Source organism: Xenopus tropicalis, chromosome 9, assembly GCF_000004195.4.
Source record: "Xenopus tropicalis strain Nigerian chromosome 9, UCB_Xtro_10.0, whole genome shotgun sequence".
NCBI classification, from domain to species: Eukaryota; Metazoa; Chordata; class Amphibia; order Anura; family Pipidae; genus Xenopus; species Xenopus tropicalis.
The window spans coordinates 63,125,842-63,144,483 of NC_030685.2; the positions used below are offsets into that span (position 1 = coordinate 63,125,842).

Sequence of the window (18,642 nt, forward strand, 5' to 3'; positions counted from 1 at the left end):
ACTCCTTGCATTATGTTGAATACTTGAAATTTTAAAATATACTGTCATCAGCATACTGGGATTTGGTATTTGGAGCCCTGGTACAATTCCATTTGATTGTATTCATTACCATTACTTTAAGAAATAAAATAACTTGGAAGTGCCTTTCTGCACATTTAGCATCCAGTCTATTGTGTTGCAGCTGCGGAGAGAGAAAAAATTGCTTACTGAATATTACATTTTATTTTTAAACAGAAAGAACTGTGCAACATGATACTGGATTGCTGTGCTCAGCAGAGAACGTATGAGAAGTTCTTTGGATTGCTTGCAGGGGTAAGTTCATTATTTCATCCACTATCTTAACTCTTTGGAACCGTATGCTCTTCTGCTCCATTAAGATCTTATAGTCTGTTCCTTGTAAAATAAAGGGAACTCTGATTTTCTGATTCTAGACCTAATTAGAACGCTGTTTTACTCACTCAACAGCAGGACCCGTCATAGGAATAATTATAAGAAGCTGCCATTTTGCTTTAGCTGCCATTTTTGCTTGTGTTTTTTTAACTGTTTTCTCATGACACTAATATTAATTAAAAGTCCTATCTTAATGATGATTAGAGGAGACGGTGGCTATTCACATACAGTTCAATCGATGTGTGTGTGCGCCAATATTCTGAGCAGCAATTTTCCATGCAGTTAGACGTCACTGCTCGCTATGTTTTGGTTTATTGTTTCTTCAATTTTTCAGCGTTTCTGTTCGTTAAAGAAAGAGTATTTGGAAGCTTTTGAGAACATCTTTAAAGAACAATATGATACAATCCACCGACTGGAAACCAACAAATTGCGAAACGTTGCCAAGATGTTTGCCCATCTCCTGTACACAGACTCCGTTCCTTGGAGTGTAAGTGTCTTAAGGAAACTAAGCTTCCATGTATTTGTATATATATTAAAAGGGTTTTTTGTGCATTAAAGAGATATCAATGGAGCAAATTGAGTAAAAATTAGGTTTCAGAAAGGGAATCTAAAAGTTATATCCCACTGATAGGTCCTGAATCAGTATATGAATAAACAGCAAATTTCAGTGGAATAAAAACATTTATTGGCTCAAATTAACAAAACAAAAAACCAACATCTAAAGCATACTATACCAAACAATGGATAGGTGTATTCCAGTGTCTCATGGTACCCACTCTCCTCCAGTGTCTCATGGTACCCACTTAGGAGAGTGGGTACCATGAGACACTGGGATACACCTATTCCACTGAAATTTGCTGTTTATTCATATCAATGGAGCAGCACATTTTGAAGGGAAGATATAATGAAAAAATGTTTGTATTTATAGTGGAATATTATTGGATGGTGCTATTTGATTTTAATTTTGAAAACTTGCTTTGGGATATCAGACTATTTTGCAAAAAATTCCCAGCACAAAAATTGATTTAGCTTAAAGGGATATGTCTAGGGAAAATGATTTTTTTTTTTTTTTTTTAAGCAGATTTTTTTTTTTTTTTTTTTTTTTTTTATATATTTAATCTTGAAATTTGACATGGTGTTAGACATATTCTTAGTTTCCCAGGTGCCCTCAGCCATATGACATTTGTTCTGATAAAATTCAGTCACACTTTACTGCTGCGCTGCAAGTTGGAGTGATATCACCCCCCTCCCCATAGCAGATGATCAGCAGAACAATGGACAGATAACAGCTCTGTGATAACCTGCTTTGCTAAAAACGCTCCTATGCTCTGCCTAGTGGTAGATATGAGAATAGTACTCAACAGTAAAACACCCAAGTCCAGCCATGACTCCTCTAGTTACAGTGAGTAGGAGAAACAATAGCTTGTCTGAAAGCAGTTCCATTGTGTGGCTTTTTCTGAAACCTCAGGGTCAGGTACAATGCCTACACACCAATATTGCAACTAAAAAAATATAGTAGCTCGTTCTAGAATAAAAAATTAAATTGTAGAATGTATTATGCAATGTAAACAGTGTAATTTGGTAATAACTACATAAAAGACAGGACAGAATCTTTTAAAAACTGTTTCAGTTTACATTTTATCCCACTTCATTGGTTCTTAAGATCAATTATTGAAGGAAGAAAATGTCAGAGCTCTCACCTAAAACCCCAGTATAATGAACTTCTCCTTATCTGCAGGTCTGAGACATACACAAAAACTAGGAAAAGTAACAGGTCCATAATACAAAACTTACTACAGTATCTTATCTTAATAACAGAGATACTGTAATAACTTTGGTCGTATCATGGAAAGGCAGTGTTGTTAAACTAACCATAAGAGCAAAAATCTAGAGACAAAAGATAGGCAGAAAACATTTTAGATTCATCCCACCTTTTTTATTTTAGCTCATGCTGAATGCAGGTAAATATTTTCCTGCCGATTTTATTAGAAAAATAAACAAAATCTTTTTTTTCGAAAAGTAGAATTCACTTGCTGTTTTTCAAACTGTTGGGAAGACAATTTTCCTTCTGCATACTGTGATAAAAGAATTGAATTTGGAAGACAGAAATGAGAAGTGCTGAGCTGTGCTTCCCAGGCTAGTAGTAGCAGCACAGCATAGGTATTTAGCCATTCTGTATCTTGCGGTGCTCTGACATAATTAGCCCATAAGCACTGCTGGCAGAGCTCTGCACATTGCACAAGAACATTGCTTCTACCAAAGAGAAACTGTTCAGTTGCATGTCACTTTATTGATAAAACCTACTTCCAAGAGAACTTAGCAGATTCAGCAGGAAGACCAACACTAACACAAAGGGAGATATAAACTGCAGTGTACCCTCTAGCTCAGGTTGTTAAAGATCAGAATTGCACAGACTAAAAATATGGGTGGCCCGTTCATTGTGAACCAAGATCCTTGCTGTGGCCCAGCTCTTCAGAACCGTAATCCCAAACCTTGTAGAAAAAATCTTTATTAGATTTACATTATTAAAAACATAAATGCCTAGGCCTTGATTTTTATTCTAGAGTGGTGCACCTCAACAGGGATCTTGGTTCGCTGTTCTCCCCATAGGAATAGTGCAGAAGCACCTCGATACACCTGATGAGTAAAACCATCTTAAGCCCCAGTGAGCTTTACTACGCTTGACTACATTTACTATATATGACAGAATTAATTTGAGGTTTAGCGGGTCATCACCTGACCACCCCCATGTTATATCCAGTTATCCATACATGTCCATATTATATCCAGTTTTTATCCATATATTGTGAAGCCACTTAAACAGTGCTAAATAAAGTGAAACCTCGATTTCACATACCCTAATTTTACATTTTCCTTTGTTTAACACCATTTTTGTTACCCAATCAATAATGTATTTCCCTGATTTTAGATTTTACACCATTTTTTTTCTGGTCCCCTGGTCTCCTGTATACCTAATTTGTGGTGTTTTTTAACAACCTTTTTCTCAGCTGGATAGAGAAGAATTCCCATCTCCTTATAAAAAGAAAGCCACAAAGGACATGGTAGATATTCTGCTAGCACAGAAGGCAGTGCTCCCATACTATATCAGCCAGGCTCTTACTTCTCTTTCTCTGATATATTTGTTTGTTTTTAGTTTATTTTCTATTTTCTTATTGCTAGTGCTTTTATATTTGCAAAATGGGTGACTCATCTTCCCTTTTAGACTGGTGAAATATGTCAGGAATCAATAGTAATACTCCAGTGGGAGTTCTGCAGTGCCTACAATGTTATACAGAAAAATAATGTAACCGGATAGAATTGGAGCACAGGGGTTTGCAGGCAAATATTTTATTTCCTCTTGCTGTTATCTAAATCTAGCATATAATAAAGGAAATGCTTGTGTTCATGAAGCTACTCTTCAGCATAATAACCATGCATGAGGTGTTTGCATCTACGCAGGGGTGTCAAACTCAATCACATAAGGGGGCCGAAATCTAAAACACAGGCTAAGTCGCTGTCCAAATTTTTTATTAAGATACTGTACTGTCAGGCACATTCACAGTGCAGTCAGGCGATTGGCGCTGCACGGTCAGGCACAGTCACCAGAGGCCACATAAAACAGATAGAAGGTCCGTATTCGGCCCACGGGCCTTATGTTTGACACATGATTTACAGGATCACTAAATTTGCTTGTCAGAATTTATGACTGCATAAATGGCATCCCAGCTTGGAGTTATGTTCAGTGCTGACCATGATTGCAGCCCGCAAGGCTCTTCTTACTGAGAGAAACATTGTACAGAAGCAGAAGAAAGCAACTTCAGTGTCAAAAGTTAACATGTAAAAATAAATATTTTAGAAAGTGAAGAAACTCTCACAGATCCCATGCCCCTACACCTAAGGATTAGGTGTTTGGAATGCACAAGGCAGCTAGGGTATGGTCTAGTTTTTCTTTTACATTAAAAGATTGTTCCTACAGCTGTCATGTGATGTGAACCCTATCCAGGATGAAACTATGTTTCATGAAGCTGAAGCTTAAAGTTATGGTCCTACAGCAGGTTGCACCTGCAGGCTACCCACAAAAAAACTGCTAAGCTGCGGGTTGTAGGAAGGATTTTCACATGCGGTTCATATCTATAGTATTTCTCTTATATTGTCTTGCTCATCTACAGTGGAGGAAATAATTATTTGACCCCTCACTGATTTTGTAAGTTTGTCCAATGACAAAGAAATGAAAAGTCTCAGAACAGTATCATTTCAATGGTAGGTTTATTTTAACAGTGGCAGATAGCACATCAAAAGGAAAATCGAAAAAATAACTTTAAATAAAAGATAGCAACTGATTTGCATTTCATTGAGAGAAATAAGTTTTTGAACCCCTACCAACCATTAAGAGTTCTGGCTCCCACAGAGTGGTTAGACACTTCTACTCAATTAGTCAACCTCATTAAGGACACCTGTCTTAACTAGTCACCTGTATAAAAGACACCTGTCCACAGAATCAATCAATCAAGCAGACTCCAAACTCTCCAACATGGGAAAGACCAAAGAGCTGTCCAAGGATGTCAGAGACAAAATTGTAGACCTGCACAAGGCTGGAATGGGCTACAAAACCATTAGCAAGAAGCTGGGAGAGAAGGTGACAACTGTTGGTGCGATTGTTCGAAAATGGAAGGAGCACAAAATGACCATCAATCGACCTCGCTCTGGGGCTCCACGCAAGATCTCACCTCGTGGGGTGTCAATGATTCTGAGAAAGGTGAAAAAGCATCCTAGAACTACACGGGAGGAGTTAGTTAATGACCTCAAATTAGCAGGGACCACAGTCACCAAGAAAACCATTGGAAACACATTACACCGCAATGGATTAAAATCCTGCAGGGCTCGCAAGGTCCCCCTGCTCAAGAAGGCACATGTGCAGGCCCGTCTGAAGTTTGCCAATGAACACCTGAATGATTCTGTGAGTGACTGGGAGAAGGTGCTGTGGTCTGATGAGACCAAAATAGAGCTCTTTGGCATTAACTCAACTCGCTGTGTTTGGAGGAAGAAAAATGCTGCCTATGACCCCCAAAACACCGTCCCCACCGTCAAGCATGGGGGTGGAAACATTTTGCTTTGGGGGTGTTTTTCTGCTAAGGGCACAGGACAACTTATTCGCATTAACGGGAAAATGGACGGAGCCATGTATCGTGAAATCCTGAACGACAACCTCCTTCCCTCTGCCAGGAAACTGAAAATGGGTCGTGGATGGGTGTTCCAGCACGACAATGACCCAAAACATACAGCAAAGGCAACAAAGGAGTGGCTCAAGAAGAAGCACATTAAGGTCATGGAGTGGCCTAGTCAGTCTCCGGACCTTAATCCAATAGAAAACCTATGGAGGGAGCTCAAGCTCAGAGTTGCACAGAGACAGCCTCGAAACTTTAGGGATTTAGAGATGATCTGCAAAGAGGAGTGGACCAACATTCCTCCTAAAATGTGCGCAAACTTGGTCATCAATTACAAGAAACGTTTGACCTCTGTGCTTGCAAACAAGGGTTTTTCCACTAAGTATTAAGTCTTTTTTTGTTAGAGGGTTCAAAAACTTATTTCACTCAATGAAATGCAAATCAGTTGCTATCTTTTATTTAAAGTTATTTTTTCGATTTTCCTTTTGATGTGCTATCTGCCACTGTTAAAATAAACCTACCATTGAAATGATACTGTTCTGAGACTTTTCATTTCTTTGTCATTGGACAAACTTACAAAATCAGTGAGGGGTCAAATAATTATTTCCTCCACTGTATATATTACTCCTTTAAGCATAGTTGCATAGGCTTGAAAAAAGACCAGTCCCTCAAGTTCAACCCTTCCAAGTAAACCCAGCACACACAAACCTATGCTTACCAATCTATACACTCGCATACATAAACTATATATACAAACATTAATACTAACTGTAGATTTTAGAATTTCAATAGCCTTGGATCCAGGCCCCTCTTATAGGCATTAACAGAATCTGCCATGATGTAACTTCCAGTTTGCAGCAACCACACTTCCTGTTTAATGGTGGTCAGTCGGTTGCAGTTTGGGCTGTGGATAAGGCATTTTCAGGTGGGGTTGGGCAGTGGGTCCAGGCAGTAGTTTTGGCAAACATTAGTAGAGCTGTTGCACTATTCTGGGGACAATCAACCAATCAGGCCCTTGACATTTGCAAAATTACTTAGGATGACATGTTTTTTCTTCATGCAAATATTTGTGGGAGGAGACATTAATACATTCTTTGTATTTTTAGACCATGCCCCTTAGCAGTGTACTAATGTGTTAGTCTTTTCTAATGTCTAATTAAGCTATTTTTCTATGCTTGTGCTTTACAGGTGTTGGAGTGTATAAATCTAAGTGAAGAAACAACCACCTCGTCCAGCAGAATATTTGTCAAAATATTTTTCCAGGAGCTGTGTGAATATATGGGGCTACCAAAGCTAAATGCTAGACTTAAGGACATGTAAGTGTTAGATAATGCAACTATTGCAAGTATATTGGATCTTTATTACACTAAGTGCCTTCTCTTGAAAGGGCTGCTATAGCTTTATATTTTTCTAACTCAATTGTGCTTATTACATGGGAATACATAGGTAAGTATAGATATGTTATCTTTCATTAGAGATTCAAGCATTATCCCTGCAATGGAAAGTGCCATATACGACCCTGTTGGCTGGTCATTCTCTCACTGGTGGCATGCCACATCCCCTGGCTCACAAGCCCATGCTCCATTCTGGCTCCTTGTAATGGCTTTATAAACACAATGGGAACCGTACAGAAGGAGAACAGTAATTTGTAGCTATCTCCCATTGAGACTGGGCTAAAACTGCAAGCTGAGTCAGTATTACCTTTACAGAAGCTTGGAATAATGCAAATGAAAATGTTCTTTCATCTTAAAATATTTCTTGTGGGGAAATGTGTATGGAAAATAACAAAATCAGGGTGATGATTTGACTCAGTTGCCTTGCAAGTAACTGCCTTCCAACTTCCACAGAGCTGTGCAAAACTAGAACTAATGCCAGCCATTAGACATTAAACCTGAAATCCAAGTATTTCTGGCTCAGTGTTGAGATAATTGCCATTGAAGCAGTTTATTTAAAGGAACTTGGATCATGTATTTACACATTGTGTATTCTAAGTATAAGTCTCTTTTTTTTCCCCTTTAACAGAACACTTCAGCCTTTCTTTCAAGGATTGCTACCTATGGACAACCCAAAGAACACCCGCTTTGCTATCAACTTTTTTACCTCCATTGGACTTGGCGGGTTAACGTAAGAGATTGATTTTCAGGCATAAACTAACATGTTTCTTTAGTTCATCCAACATTGTTAGACTAATGCCTTTGTATATTCTTTATTCAATTGCATAGGGATGAACTGCGTGAACACCTGAAGAATGCTCCTAAAATGATCATGACCCAGAAACAGAATGTTGAGTCGTCGGATTCTTCAGACTCCTCATCAGGGTCGGAGTCTTCTTCTGACTCGGACAGTAGCTCCAGTTCTTCTAGTGACAGCGAATCATCAAGCTCCAGCAGTGACTCAGGTAGGTTCTGTGATATCTGTATATACTAGCATGTACAGTATGTCTTTGTACACTCGGCTGTCCTTGCACAGATGCTGAGGCAAGGTTTATTGGCATATGTATGAGGCGGTCCTCCTGTCTCTACCTACGCTGATCAGAAAACCCTGCACTACACTGATGAGCCCCAAGAAGGGAGCGAAACCGGTCTGTAGTTGGGAATCTGATCAGCTATTGTCCTGGCTTCTGCTTCAAAAACCCAGTGGGTGAGCTATTGCCTATAGGATAAACCCATGTAAATGGGATTTTTTTAGGAGCCTTAAGGAATTTGTTCCCAGAATGCCTTTGGTTTATTTAGGACAATAATAAAAACAGCTTCCGTTTATTATCATTACAGTGACTTATTCACACTTGAGTAACCAAGCCAAAGCATCAGTCTCAGCCCATTAAAAAATCTGAAATAATTGGTTGCCCTCATACCGTATTATATATACTGAACCTACTGTACCAGTCTAAAGTTTTAGCATAGTCTTTAACAGAATCCAGGATGGGGAGCTCCTGTGACAGCTGTAGAGGTGTCAGTGACACTGCACATGCTCAGTGTGCTCTGGGCAGCTGTTGAGAAGCGGAGCTAAGGGGTTGTTGCAAAATATCAATCAGTAAATTAGGTTTACATGTGATATAAGCTGATGCGACAGGGCTGATTGTTCAATTCTGATGCTAATCACACTGGTTTCAGAGCTGCAATGTCCTAATACATGTCTAATACATACTGGATGTGTGGTGCATGGATATTATTACACATGATGGCCAGATTGCTGATTGCTTTTTTTAAAGTGTGGGGGAAAATTTTGATCAATTACATTTAAACTCAGTCATACTCTGAGATTAACTGCATAGAGTAAAGCTATGCTGGAAGTTTTGTGTGCTTAAAATACTGTTTACTTTTCCTTGCCTGGTTGGCGGATTTGTGAGTGCCTGTTGTAACTTTTTAGTATAGATCTCTCCCTTAAGCTGTAGATCTGGGGCATGTGTGCCCAGACCCCATATTGTTTTATATGCAGCTTTTTTTTTTTTAGCTATTTCCTTGTCTAATTTGAAGCTCCGCCCCTTTTCTCGATTTGAATATGGGGATGGTCAAAGAGGTGCCTACTGCATGTTTGCTGCCTCTCCCTTGAGTGCAAATCAATCAGGCATGCACAAGAGACACCTCTTTGACAGTCTTCATAGTCAAAGTAGTCAAAGAGAGCTCAGAGAAGAAATTGGGCTGAGTATCACACTAGACTAGGGAGTAGCTGAAAGGCTGCAGTTGAGCTGCTTGTGATTTAGAAATGAAACAAGACTAAATGCAGGGGGAAAGGTCAGTTTAGAGTTTTTTTTTTTTTAAGGGGATTTTAAAATAAAAGGCTTATTTATCCTTTAATGTGTCTATCCTTAAGGTGCAAATACCCTTATTCTTTTACTAGTACACTTGGGGGTTAGATGCTATATTATGACAACAAAGACAGATCCATAAATGTGCTGTACATGCTGTGCAGGGCAAGATGGAATATACAGTAGATAGGCTTCATATTCAAATATCTTACATTTAAGGGCTAAACTCCATGGGAGATTTTGATCAGATTTTGTGGGGTCAGATTATATCAGATTTTGTCATGCCACAGCATGAAATTTTGTAGGATGCTCCCAAAGTCGGATCAGATGAAGTCAGATGGTGTGTTTTTCTCCATTTAAAGGGGGGGCATTTGTCTCTCTGGTGTGTGTGTGTCTAAACTGCTGCTTTGTGTACTTCCAGATCAGCACTTTCTAAAAATGCCCATTTTTTGTTGATGTATATTCATATTACCATGAAGGTAGCTTTAAAAAATAGTGCTTCCTCTGTCTAATTCATAGATCACCATGCCTTTTGTAGAGATTGTTTCAAGAGCAGATGATAAAACAGCGTGAACTGCTGTATTTAAGGGATCTTGCTGATTTGAGATTAATATGATTTATAACATTACTGCAGCAGCAGAACTCTCAGCCTTCCTAATGATAATTTACTTCAGTGATACTATGAGACGTTACTGAGGCTGCAATGTTATGGAGCAGGGAGGAAACTGGATTGACGGTGGTTTGTTTGTAAAGAAAGAGAGGTTGGTGGGATTGTTTGTAAAGAGAGAGAGGTTGGTGGGATTGTTTGTAGAGAAAGAGAGGTTGGCCTGAACTGTAGAGTTGAAAGGACAATGATCGATGTAGTGCTTCTGTTACCTTTCTCATGGGCAACAGAATATCTTAAAATGAATAATGGGGATTTCTACAAGTAAAATACTTTCCATGGAATGCCGCCATCCACAGTTTCCCACGTTAATGCTAGATCACATGCCATAATAATCTAAAATTTGCAAATTCATTGGTCACATTCATTTATGATAATGGGAGATCTTCTATTGTGGTGTTGTGGTTACCCAATTTGGCCACCAAGGTGGGATCAGTTCATGTTTATATTGTACCCCTTGGTAGGGCAAGGTGCTGCCTGTAGCTCATACAGTTTTCCAGCCCACTTGATAAATGTGACTCTAACTAAGCTGCTAACTTACAAGGCAAAACTGTCTTAAAAGGATCAAGCTGGACAGTTCCACTTCGGTTTGCTGTAATTTTAGCACAAAATCTACTTGCAGTTGTTCTATTTATTGATCATTTCGTATCTGACAGAATATCCCCCCCCTGTGACCACTGTTGGCAAAACCAGACTTCCATATGTGATATTTCTTTTATAGACTATGAAATATGTCTCTCGCTTTATATTGCATATGAAGCAAAAACTTAGCAAGTGGCTTAGATGCTGGAGAAATACAGTTTATATCCCGGTGAGATATCCCAGTGACCTTGTATTCCGTCAATTGCTCTGCCTCCAGCAAGGAAACTGATTGGGAGCATGTTGTGCCCCTCCCGTGCCTATTTATAGCCCTGCAATCCAGCTCTCATAATAGACATGCAAAACTATTTCATTCCCTAAATGTAACAGAGGTAGGTGTTCATCATCCCAGGGAATCTGTTCCCTGGCAAGGAAACTGTGTCGCATTTATTAGTACATGCTTTGGCTCTGTACACAAACGTGATCCATCACTAGGAAGGCCGCCTGGGGACGCTAATACTGTAAATTACAAATGGCACAACATGCTTTCCGCTGAATGGCATAGAAACATGCAACATTGGTGGAGCAAGCTGAAGGGGTTCTCCACCCAAACGCTATTCAACAATATTAAGCACAATAATTAAATATTTTCAGTGATTTTTACAATTATTTGTGAATGTAATTGCAATGGCAAGCAGTGTTTATTATTCGCTTCTCCTCTTGGCCGGCCAGAAAATTGTTTTAGGAGTCAGACCAAGGAGGGAGGAGGTGTTGGACAAATACTGACACCAATAGCAATTGCATCTAATTTCATTTGGATAGAAATACCTTAAAATTTGCATTGTAATGTTCTAGGTCTGTAATTTTGGGATAATGTGCTGTACACTGTAATGATTCTAGTGGTGAGTGACCATAGAAGTACCTGCACCTGTTATTTATCATATATATAATATATATATATATATATATATATATATATATATATATATATATATATATATATATATATATATATATATATATACATATATATATATATATATATATATATACATATATACATATATATATATATATATATATATATATATATATATATATATATATATATATATATATATATATATATATATATATATATATATATATATATATTTATTATGACCAGCAACACCGAGTTTATTGAACTTTAATGGTTATTCTAAGCAATATTAATTGTACTAAGGCACTTAATTTGCACTTCAACCAATAATATTCAATGGCTTTAGATTATATTCCATTATATAAATGTTGGTTCTTCCATAGCATGTTCTTTCTAGAAGAGGATGATGTAGGAGTTAGAACTACTAAAAAGCCTTTTGCATTGGCCAATCAGTTTGTTTGAATCTCTGGATATATTAACTGCTTTAACTAATGAATTTCCTTTTTTTTTCCAGATACATCAAGGAGAAAAAAACATTCACAAAAGAAGAAAAGTAGAGAGACGCACAAAGTGGCTTCTAAAAAACAAGCTCCTGACAACAGGCGTAAAGAAATCCCCAAACAAAAACACCAGAAGGACAAATATGAGGAAAAACGGTCAAGAAAATCTCAAGGGGACTCAAATCACTAAGAGTATCACAGAGACACCAATCTCACATCTTGTTTTAATTCAGAGTATTTTTTTAGAAATAAACAGTGTAACATGATGGAGAGGGAAGGATCCTGGACTCGTTTGCGCTGCGGTTGCTTCCACTATAAACACCTATTTCTTTTGGTGAGAAGCAGTTTAGCGCCTTAGCAGCTCGACAGACCCTGAAGCTGTATTTTATCAGCCAATTGAAACATATGAAATAATTTTGTTATTTTCAACCTGTCTAAGCTGTTGTTTTTCATGTGTTTATATTAAAATATTTCTTTTGTAACGTGTGTTCCTTTTTTATATAAATCCGCACCAGGGCTGACAAGAACTGTAGAGTTCACTGATGGTAGGGAACAGTGTCAAACTGGGGTGTCCAGGCAAATAAGCAAATAATTCTAATTTTTAAAAATGGTTTCCTTTCTCTCTGTAATTATATAGTACCTGTACTTGGTCCCAACTAAGATATAATTAATCCTTATTGGAGGCAAAACAATTCTACTGGGTTTAATTATTGTTTTAATGATTTTTCAGTAGACTTTAGGTATGGAGATCCAAGTTACGGAAAGACCCCTTATCCGGAAACCTCATGCATTCTGTATAGCAGGTCCCATACCTGAATTAGGAAGGATTGTATACACAGGCACATTTTATAGTAATCAATGCAATGGGTTCTATTTATAAAGATTTCTCCTCTCTATCTCACCGCAGTGCTCCGCCAACATTTGTCATTTTGCCACAATGAATTTATTTGGATGCCTGCTGTCTGGAAATAAATCGTTTTTTATGACTTTTTTTTGCAATTGCCATAGAACATTAAGGTCTTACACAATATGCTTTCTGCATTAGGGTGGGAGAAGGAAAACATATGGATGAACATGCATGATTTAGCAGAAAAATTAATGGCTTTGCATAATTGTGTGTATAGAACTGGACCTGAATGCTGGAGGCATTTATACTGGGGGGGGGGGGGGGGGGTTGCTTTGTGTAATGCAAAGGAGAGGGTGAAGCTCAATGTTGCTCACTAAATCTAGAGCAAACCTTAAAGAATAAGTGAATTTTTTTTTTTTTTTTTAAATCTATAAAATTACTCTGTACAGCACCCAGAATAACACATTGTTCTCTATTACAGTCAGCTAAAAACAGCCAGCTAAACTGCAGTTCTTTTAGTTACTTCCTTGTCTAGCCTGAAGCTTTCTGAGCACTTCTTCCCCTCCGACTATGAAGACCTTAAAGAGGTGCCAACTGGGCATGCCTGATTGATTTTAATTGGAGCAGAGGCAGTGGGTATGCCCAGTAGGAACCTCTTTGAGGTCATCATAGTTGGAAGGAGGAGTGCTCAGAAAGTAAAAGGGGTGGAGCTTCACACTAGACAAGGAAGTCAGTTAAAGTGCTGCAGGTCAGCTGCTTGTAATAGGGAAACAAAATAAAGCTGAATGCAGGGAGGAAGGTATTTTATTGTCGGGGCTCTTTAAAGTAATTTTAGGGGATTTTAACATAAAAGGCTTACTTATCCTTAACAGAAGCATCTGGAATATCTCTGTTAGTGGGGGCCTGGAGTTAATATATAATTTATTAATATCTACCAGATGTTTCTTTTACTGTATGTCTGTTCCATTTGTATGGGCAAACTGCAGAAAAATCTATGAATATACCCTGCATCGGCGTTCGGCAAATGAAAGAAAACTGTCCATCCATAGATGGTACTTTTTATTATTATGCACCATTACATTTATTGTGCAGTCAAGTGTTCAAGTGTGCTTCCTTCACTGTTACTGACCTGAAAATTTTACTTGTCATGATACCATGAGCTTTATTACATGGGCAGCAAGTGGCTTTCATTCTACACAAAGGGCTGTTTCTTGGCAGGTCCGTTTCAGCTTCACTGCTGACCCAGATTAAATGTGAGTAGCGTTCTTTTTATCCTTTCCAGCAATGCAGTATCACAGAAAATCAAGATCCCTTACCAGGGTGCATGGTAGAATGCAAAACTATAGGACTGCCTCTAACAATCATGCTTATAGGTGTTTTATTGGCTTGAAACAGAATAAACTATTAATAGCCAGTAAATGCTGTAGTCTCTGTAGACCGTAGTCAAATGAAAATGTATGGTAGGTCTCTGAAGAGGAACTGGTTCTTATGACAAGTCAGCAGTGATCGATGGTAAGTGGCAGTGTGCTGACAAGGCATTTTGCAGTCCCAGAGAAAAGACAAATGATGTAGGTGTTTGCAGGAGCTACCTGGTTGGTGTTTGCTTTACAATGTACCAGTAGAGGCTCTGGGGTAGGAATGCATGAACAGTAAGGATGCTTTTGCAACAAGTGCAGTGGTGTCCAGGCTGTGAAACTTGCCTTCCCTGTTATACCCACTTCAACATTTCATGTGCTAAGGGACATCCCGGACCAATATTTGCCCAACAAAGGCGAGTCATCGCATAAAAATCCGGACCAGTATAATGGTACTCATTCCCAAAGATTAGCTTGGTTTCTAGAACCTTTATTTAGCTGGCCTATTTTTGCCCCTTATAAGGGACAAAAAGCAATTTGGATATTAAACTAACCTATAGCAAGGATACCAGCAACAAGTATCGGACCCCTTATCCAGAAACCTGTTATCCAGAAAGCTCCAAATTACGGAAAGCCCGTTTCCCATAGACTCCATTTTAAGCAAATAATTCAGAATTTTAAAACTGATTTCCTTTTTCTATGTACTGTAGATCTAAAACAGTGCCATGTAATTGATCCCAACTAAGATAGAAATAATCCTTATTGGATGCAAAACAATCCTATTGGGTTTAATTAATGTTTTATTGATTTTTTAGTAGACTTAAGGTATTGAGATCCAAATTACGGAAAGACCCCTTATCTGGAATTTACCGGATTGTATCACTCCAAAATCTTATGCATTTGCTATCTACGTAATATCTAGGAAGTGCTGAATGGAAAGTTAAAGTAATTGTAATTAAGAATCTGAGCTGTCATTCAGCATAGAGGCGGGGCAAGCAATATATGATTGACAGCTCAGATTTTTAAATACATTTATAACAGGCATTGATGATTTCATTAAAAAAAAAAAGAATTTGGGCTTCATGTTTCATTTTTAAAGAACTTATATTTTACAGCTTTTTATGTGTGGGTGACAGGTCCCCTTTAAAGTTACCAGGTCCGGGGGGCAGGGGGCTCCACAACTCACCTCATGGCAGCAGTGCCCCTGAGCAAAAAGTACAGGACCCCAATGCGGGCTGCATCTCTTTCTGCTCCCTAACTTGTGCATGCAAATAATACACAAGTTAGGGGCAGGCAGGAGGGGGAACATTTCCCCTGCCTTCACCTTTTGAATCTAGCCAGTCTGTGGGTCTCTGTACTCCACAATGAAGCGTCACACACAGGCATGTGGGTTTTTTGTTTTTTTTTGCACACAGCATGGGGCATTGTAAATGACCCCTCTTATGTCAGTGGGTGTCCAACATTTCCTTTTCTCGGGTCCCTTTATAGCTTACAACATGGTTACAGATGTGCACAGTGGAGAAGTAGGAGAAAGTAGGTGACCTAACTGTTTTAAATTATCATTCCAGCCTAAAGCTCTGGGAGCTGAGACGGTTATAAAAGTAATACTGCCGAGAACCAATCCCAGCATACATATGTAGGAACAAGAAATAGGGGCTAAAACGAGAACCAAGTAATAGCAAAACATTAAAATCATTTAATCCGTTTCAATGTAAATTGCTTGGTGGAGAATGCATAAAACTCCCTGGCATGCCCAGTCATTGCTTTCTGACTTTTACATGGCATGAATAGGTTTTGCACTGCGTTTAAATGCATTAAATGTTTGTTTAATTGACTTAAAACGAAACTAAGAACTGAGCAGATGTGAGAGCATTGCTAACAGTGGCCTGACTGTCTAAAACACCTCAGGGCTCGGGTGCTTGGCTTCCTCTGCTGGAGTCTGCCATTACTTTGCTTTTGCAAACCATACACGTGTCTAAAGAAATATATATATATTGTTTTTTCTTTGTAAAATATGTATGTAGCACAATGTAACTTATGCATGGTTTAAAACCTTTTTTTTTAATCTCCACCCCCTTTTGCTTTCTGAGCACATCTTCTCTCTCCCACTATTTATACTTTAAATCTGGGACAAACCAGATTTTCTTCACTGGTACCTCTAGCCCAGTCTCTGGACATCATCTTCATCACCTTCCTCTATGAGTGGATCCACTCGAGCCTTATATTTACACAGTGAGCTAAAAATGCTCAAATGGAGCTCTATGAATATATCTATCCCAGGGAAACCCCAATGGGAAAATAGGTTCCTTCCTTTAGTAGATACTTAGCCAAGAGGCATGGGGTGGCCTTTCTATCAGACTCCTACATATACAGATGGACACACTCTAGAAATATCTTGGAAAATGACAAAAAAAAAATCTAAAAAAATGAGCAAGCACAGTGATTTGAATCCCTGTGTTCCATCTATTACACTTGCCGGCTAATGTTCCGGGTGATTACATTCTGTCACAGTACATAAATCAAGTTTTTGTTGTAAAGGCAAAGTGCTATTTTCTGACCAGGTAACTTCAAAATTGTGTTTAGGTAGAGCAGTGAAAGGGAAATGAATTAGTACATAGAAATCCATGGATTATTCAGCCCTAAATGTGACAGATATTTAAATGCCAGATGAATACATCAGCGGCTATAAAGGGGCACGTAATGTCTGTGCAGAACAATGCTGGAAACATTTCTCTTTTGGACCTGGCGATATCTAATAATACTGAACTCATCTCTAACATTTGTGTGGGTGAGCATTTAGGGAACAGTGATCACAACATGGTCTCCTTTGAGATAATGCTACAGAGACAGCTCTATAAGGGAGTAACTAAAACACTCAAAATTAGACATGCAGACTTTGCCACTATAAGGGCATCTCTGCAATGTGTCAACTGGGAAAGTTGGTTGAACACAGAAGGAAAATGGAATATCTTGAAAATGTTGCTTAGGTCTACAGGTCAGTATATTCCCCTTGTAAGCAAGGAGAGGCATCGCAAAGCAAAACCTTTATGGCTGAATAAAAGAGTTAAGGTCGAGGTTGGTAAGAAAAAATGTGCTTTTAAAGCATTCAAGTTAGCTGGGACAGCAGAAACTTTCATCAGGTACAAGGAAGCAAGTAAAGCATGCAAAAAAGCAGCTAAAATAGAGATGGAAAGGGATATTGCAGCTAGGAGTAAAAGGAATCCAAAATTATTTTTTCAATATGTAAATACTAAGAAAAATGAAGCAAGAAGGGGTGGGACCAAGTGAGGCCAGTTGGTTGATGAGACAGGGAAAAAGCAGAAATTCTGAATTCTTATTTTTCATCTCTACACAACTGAGGAGCCAGATAACCAAGACTTCAGTTTTAATAGATGGAATTCTAGTATTGTAACTACTGATGCATGGGTCACTCGGGAGGAAATTCAAAAGAGACTTGAACATGTAAAGGTAAAGAAAGGTCCAGGTATTAAACAAGCTGAGCGCTGTGATTGCCAAACCTCTTCACTTAATTTTTCAGGATACACTTAGAGACTGGCGGATTGCTAATGTTGTTCCGTTATTCAAAAAGGGTTCCCGTTCTTAGCCTGAAACTATAGGCCTGTTAGTCTGACATCAGTTGTAGGAAAGCTTTTGGAAGGGGTAATATGGGATAGGGTACTTGAATACATTGAAAATCAAAAAACTATAAGTTTATGCCAGCATGTTTTTATGCATAACAGATCTTGCCAGATTAATTTAATTACCTTTTATGAGGAGGTGAGCAGGAACCTCGACACTGGAATGGCATGATACAGTACTGCACAGAAAGTTAATATAAAATTGGGGAATATTGGCCTGGAACATAATATTTGCACTTGGATAGAGAACTGGCTGAAGGATAGAGTACAAAGAGCAGTGGCAGAGGAGGGCCAAGTTCGCCAGGGCACCCTAGGCGCCACAGCTTCCCCCTCTCTCCCGCCGCTGCGGGAGTATAATTAGTATTTTAGGAATTATTTTAGGAACTAATTAGGAATAATTAGTATTTAGTTATTAAAGCAGATTTCCAGTTCTAGCCCCATTTATTTTAATTCCTAGCAGAGGTACCATGGAAAGCAATGATGCATCTTGCCTTATGTCTTTCTTATTTATTAAGGCAGAGGTCCCCAACATTTTTTACCTGTGAGCCACAATCAAATGTATAAAGAGAGATGGGGAGCAACCCAAGCATAAAAAATAGTTACTGGGGGTGTCAAATAATGGTTGTGATTGGCTATTTGGTAGTGCCTATGTGGACTGGCAGACTTCAGGAGGTTTGTAAGTGCACCTGGATTTTATGCAACCAAACCTTGCCTCCAAGCCAGGAATTAAAAAAATAAGCAACTGCTTTGAGACCACTGGGAACAACATCCAAGGGGTTGTGTTGCTCACGAGCCACAGGTTGGGGATCACTGCAAGTGCACTTTGCACACTGC

General features: G+C 38.6%; 1 protein-coding gene across 2 annotated transcripts in view; it reads left to right on the forward strand.

The window, feature by feature from the left end:
• Positions 1-12,450, forward strand: part of cwc22 (CWC22 homolog, spliceosome-associated protein) — a 53,068-nt gene extending 40,618 nt beyond the window's left edge. For both annotated transcript variants that reach the window (XM_002932034.5, XM_004917743.4), the window contains exons 15-20: positions 235-312; positions 725-877; positions 6,744-6,871; positions 7,578-7,679; positions 7,778-7,953; positions 11,983-12,450. In XM_002932034.5, coding sequence (XP_002932080.3) covers positions 235-312; positions 725-877; positions 6,744-6,871; positions 7,578-7,679; positions 7,778-7,953; positions 11,983-12,158 — 813 coding nt within the window. In that variant the 3' untranslated portion in view covers positions 12,159-12,450. The remainder of the gene's footprint in view (positions 1-234; positions 313-724; positions 878-6,743; positions 6,872-7,577; positions 7,680-7,777; positions 7,954-11,982) is intronic.
• The last annotated feature ends 6,192 nt before the right edge of the window (positions 12,451-18,642 follow it).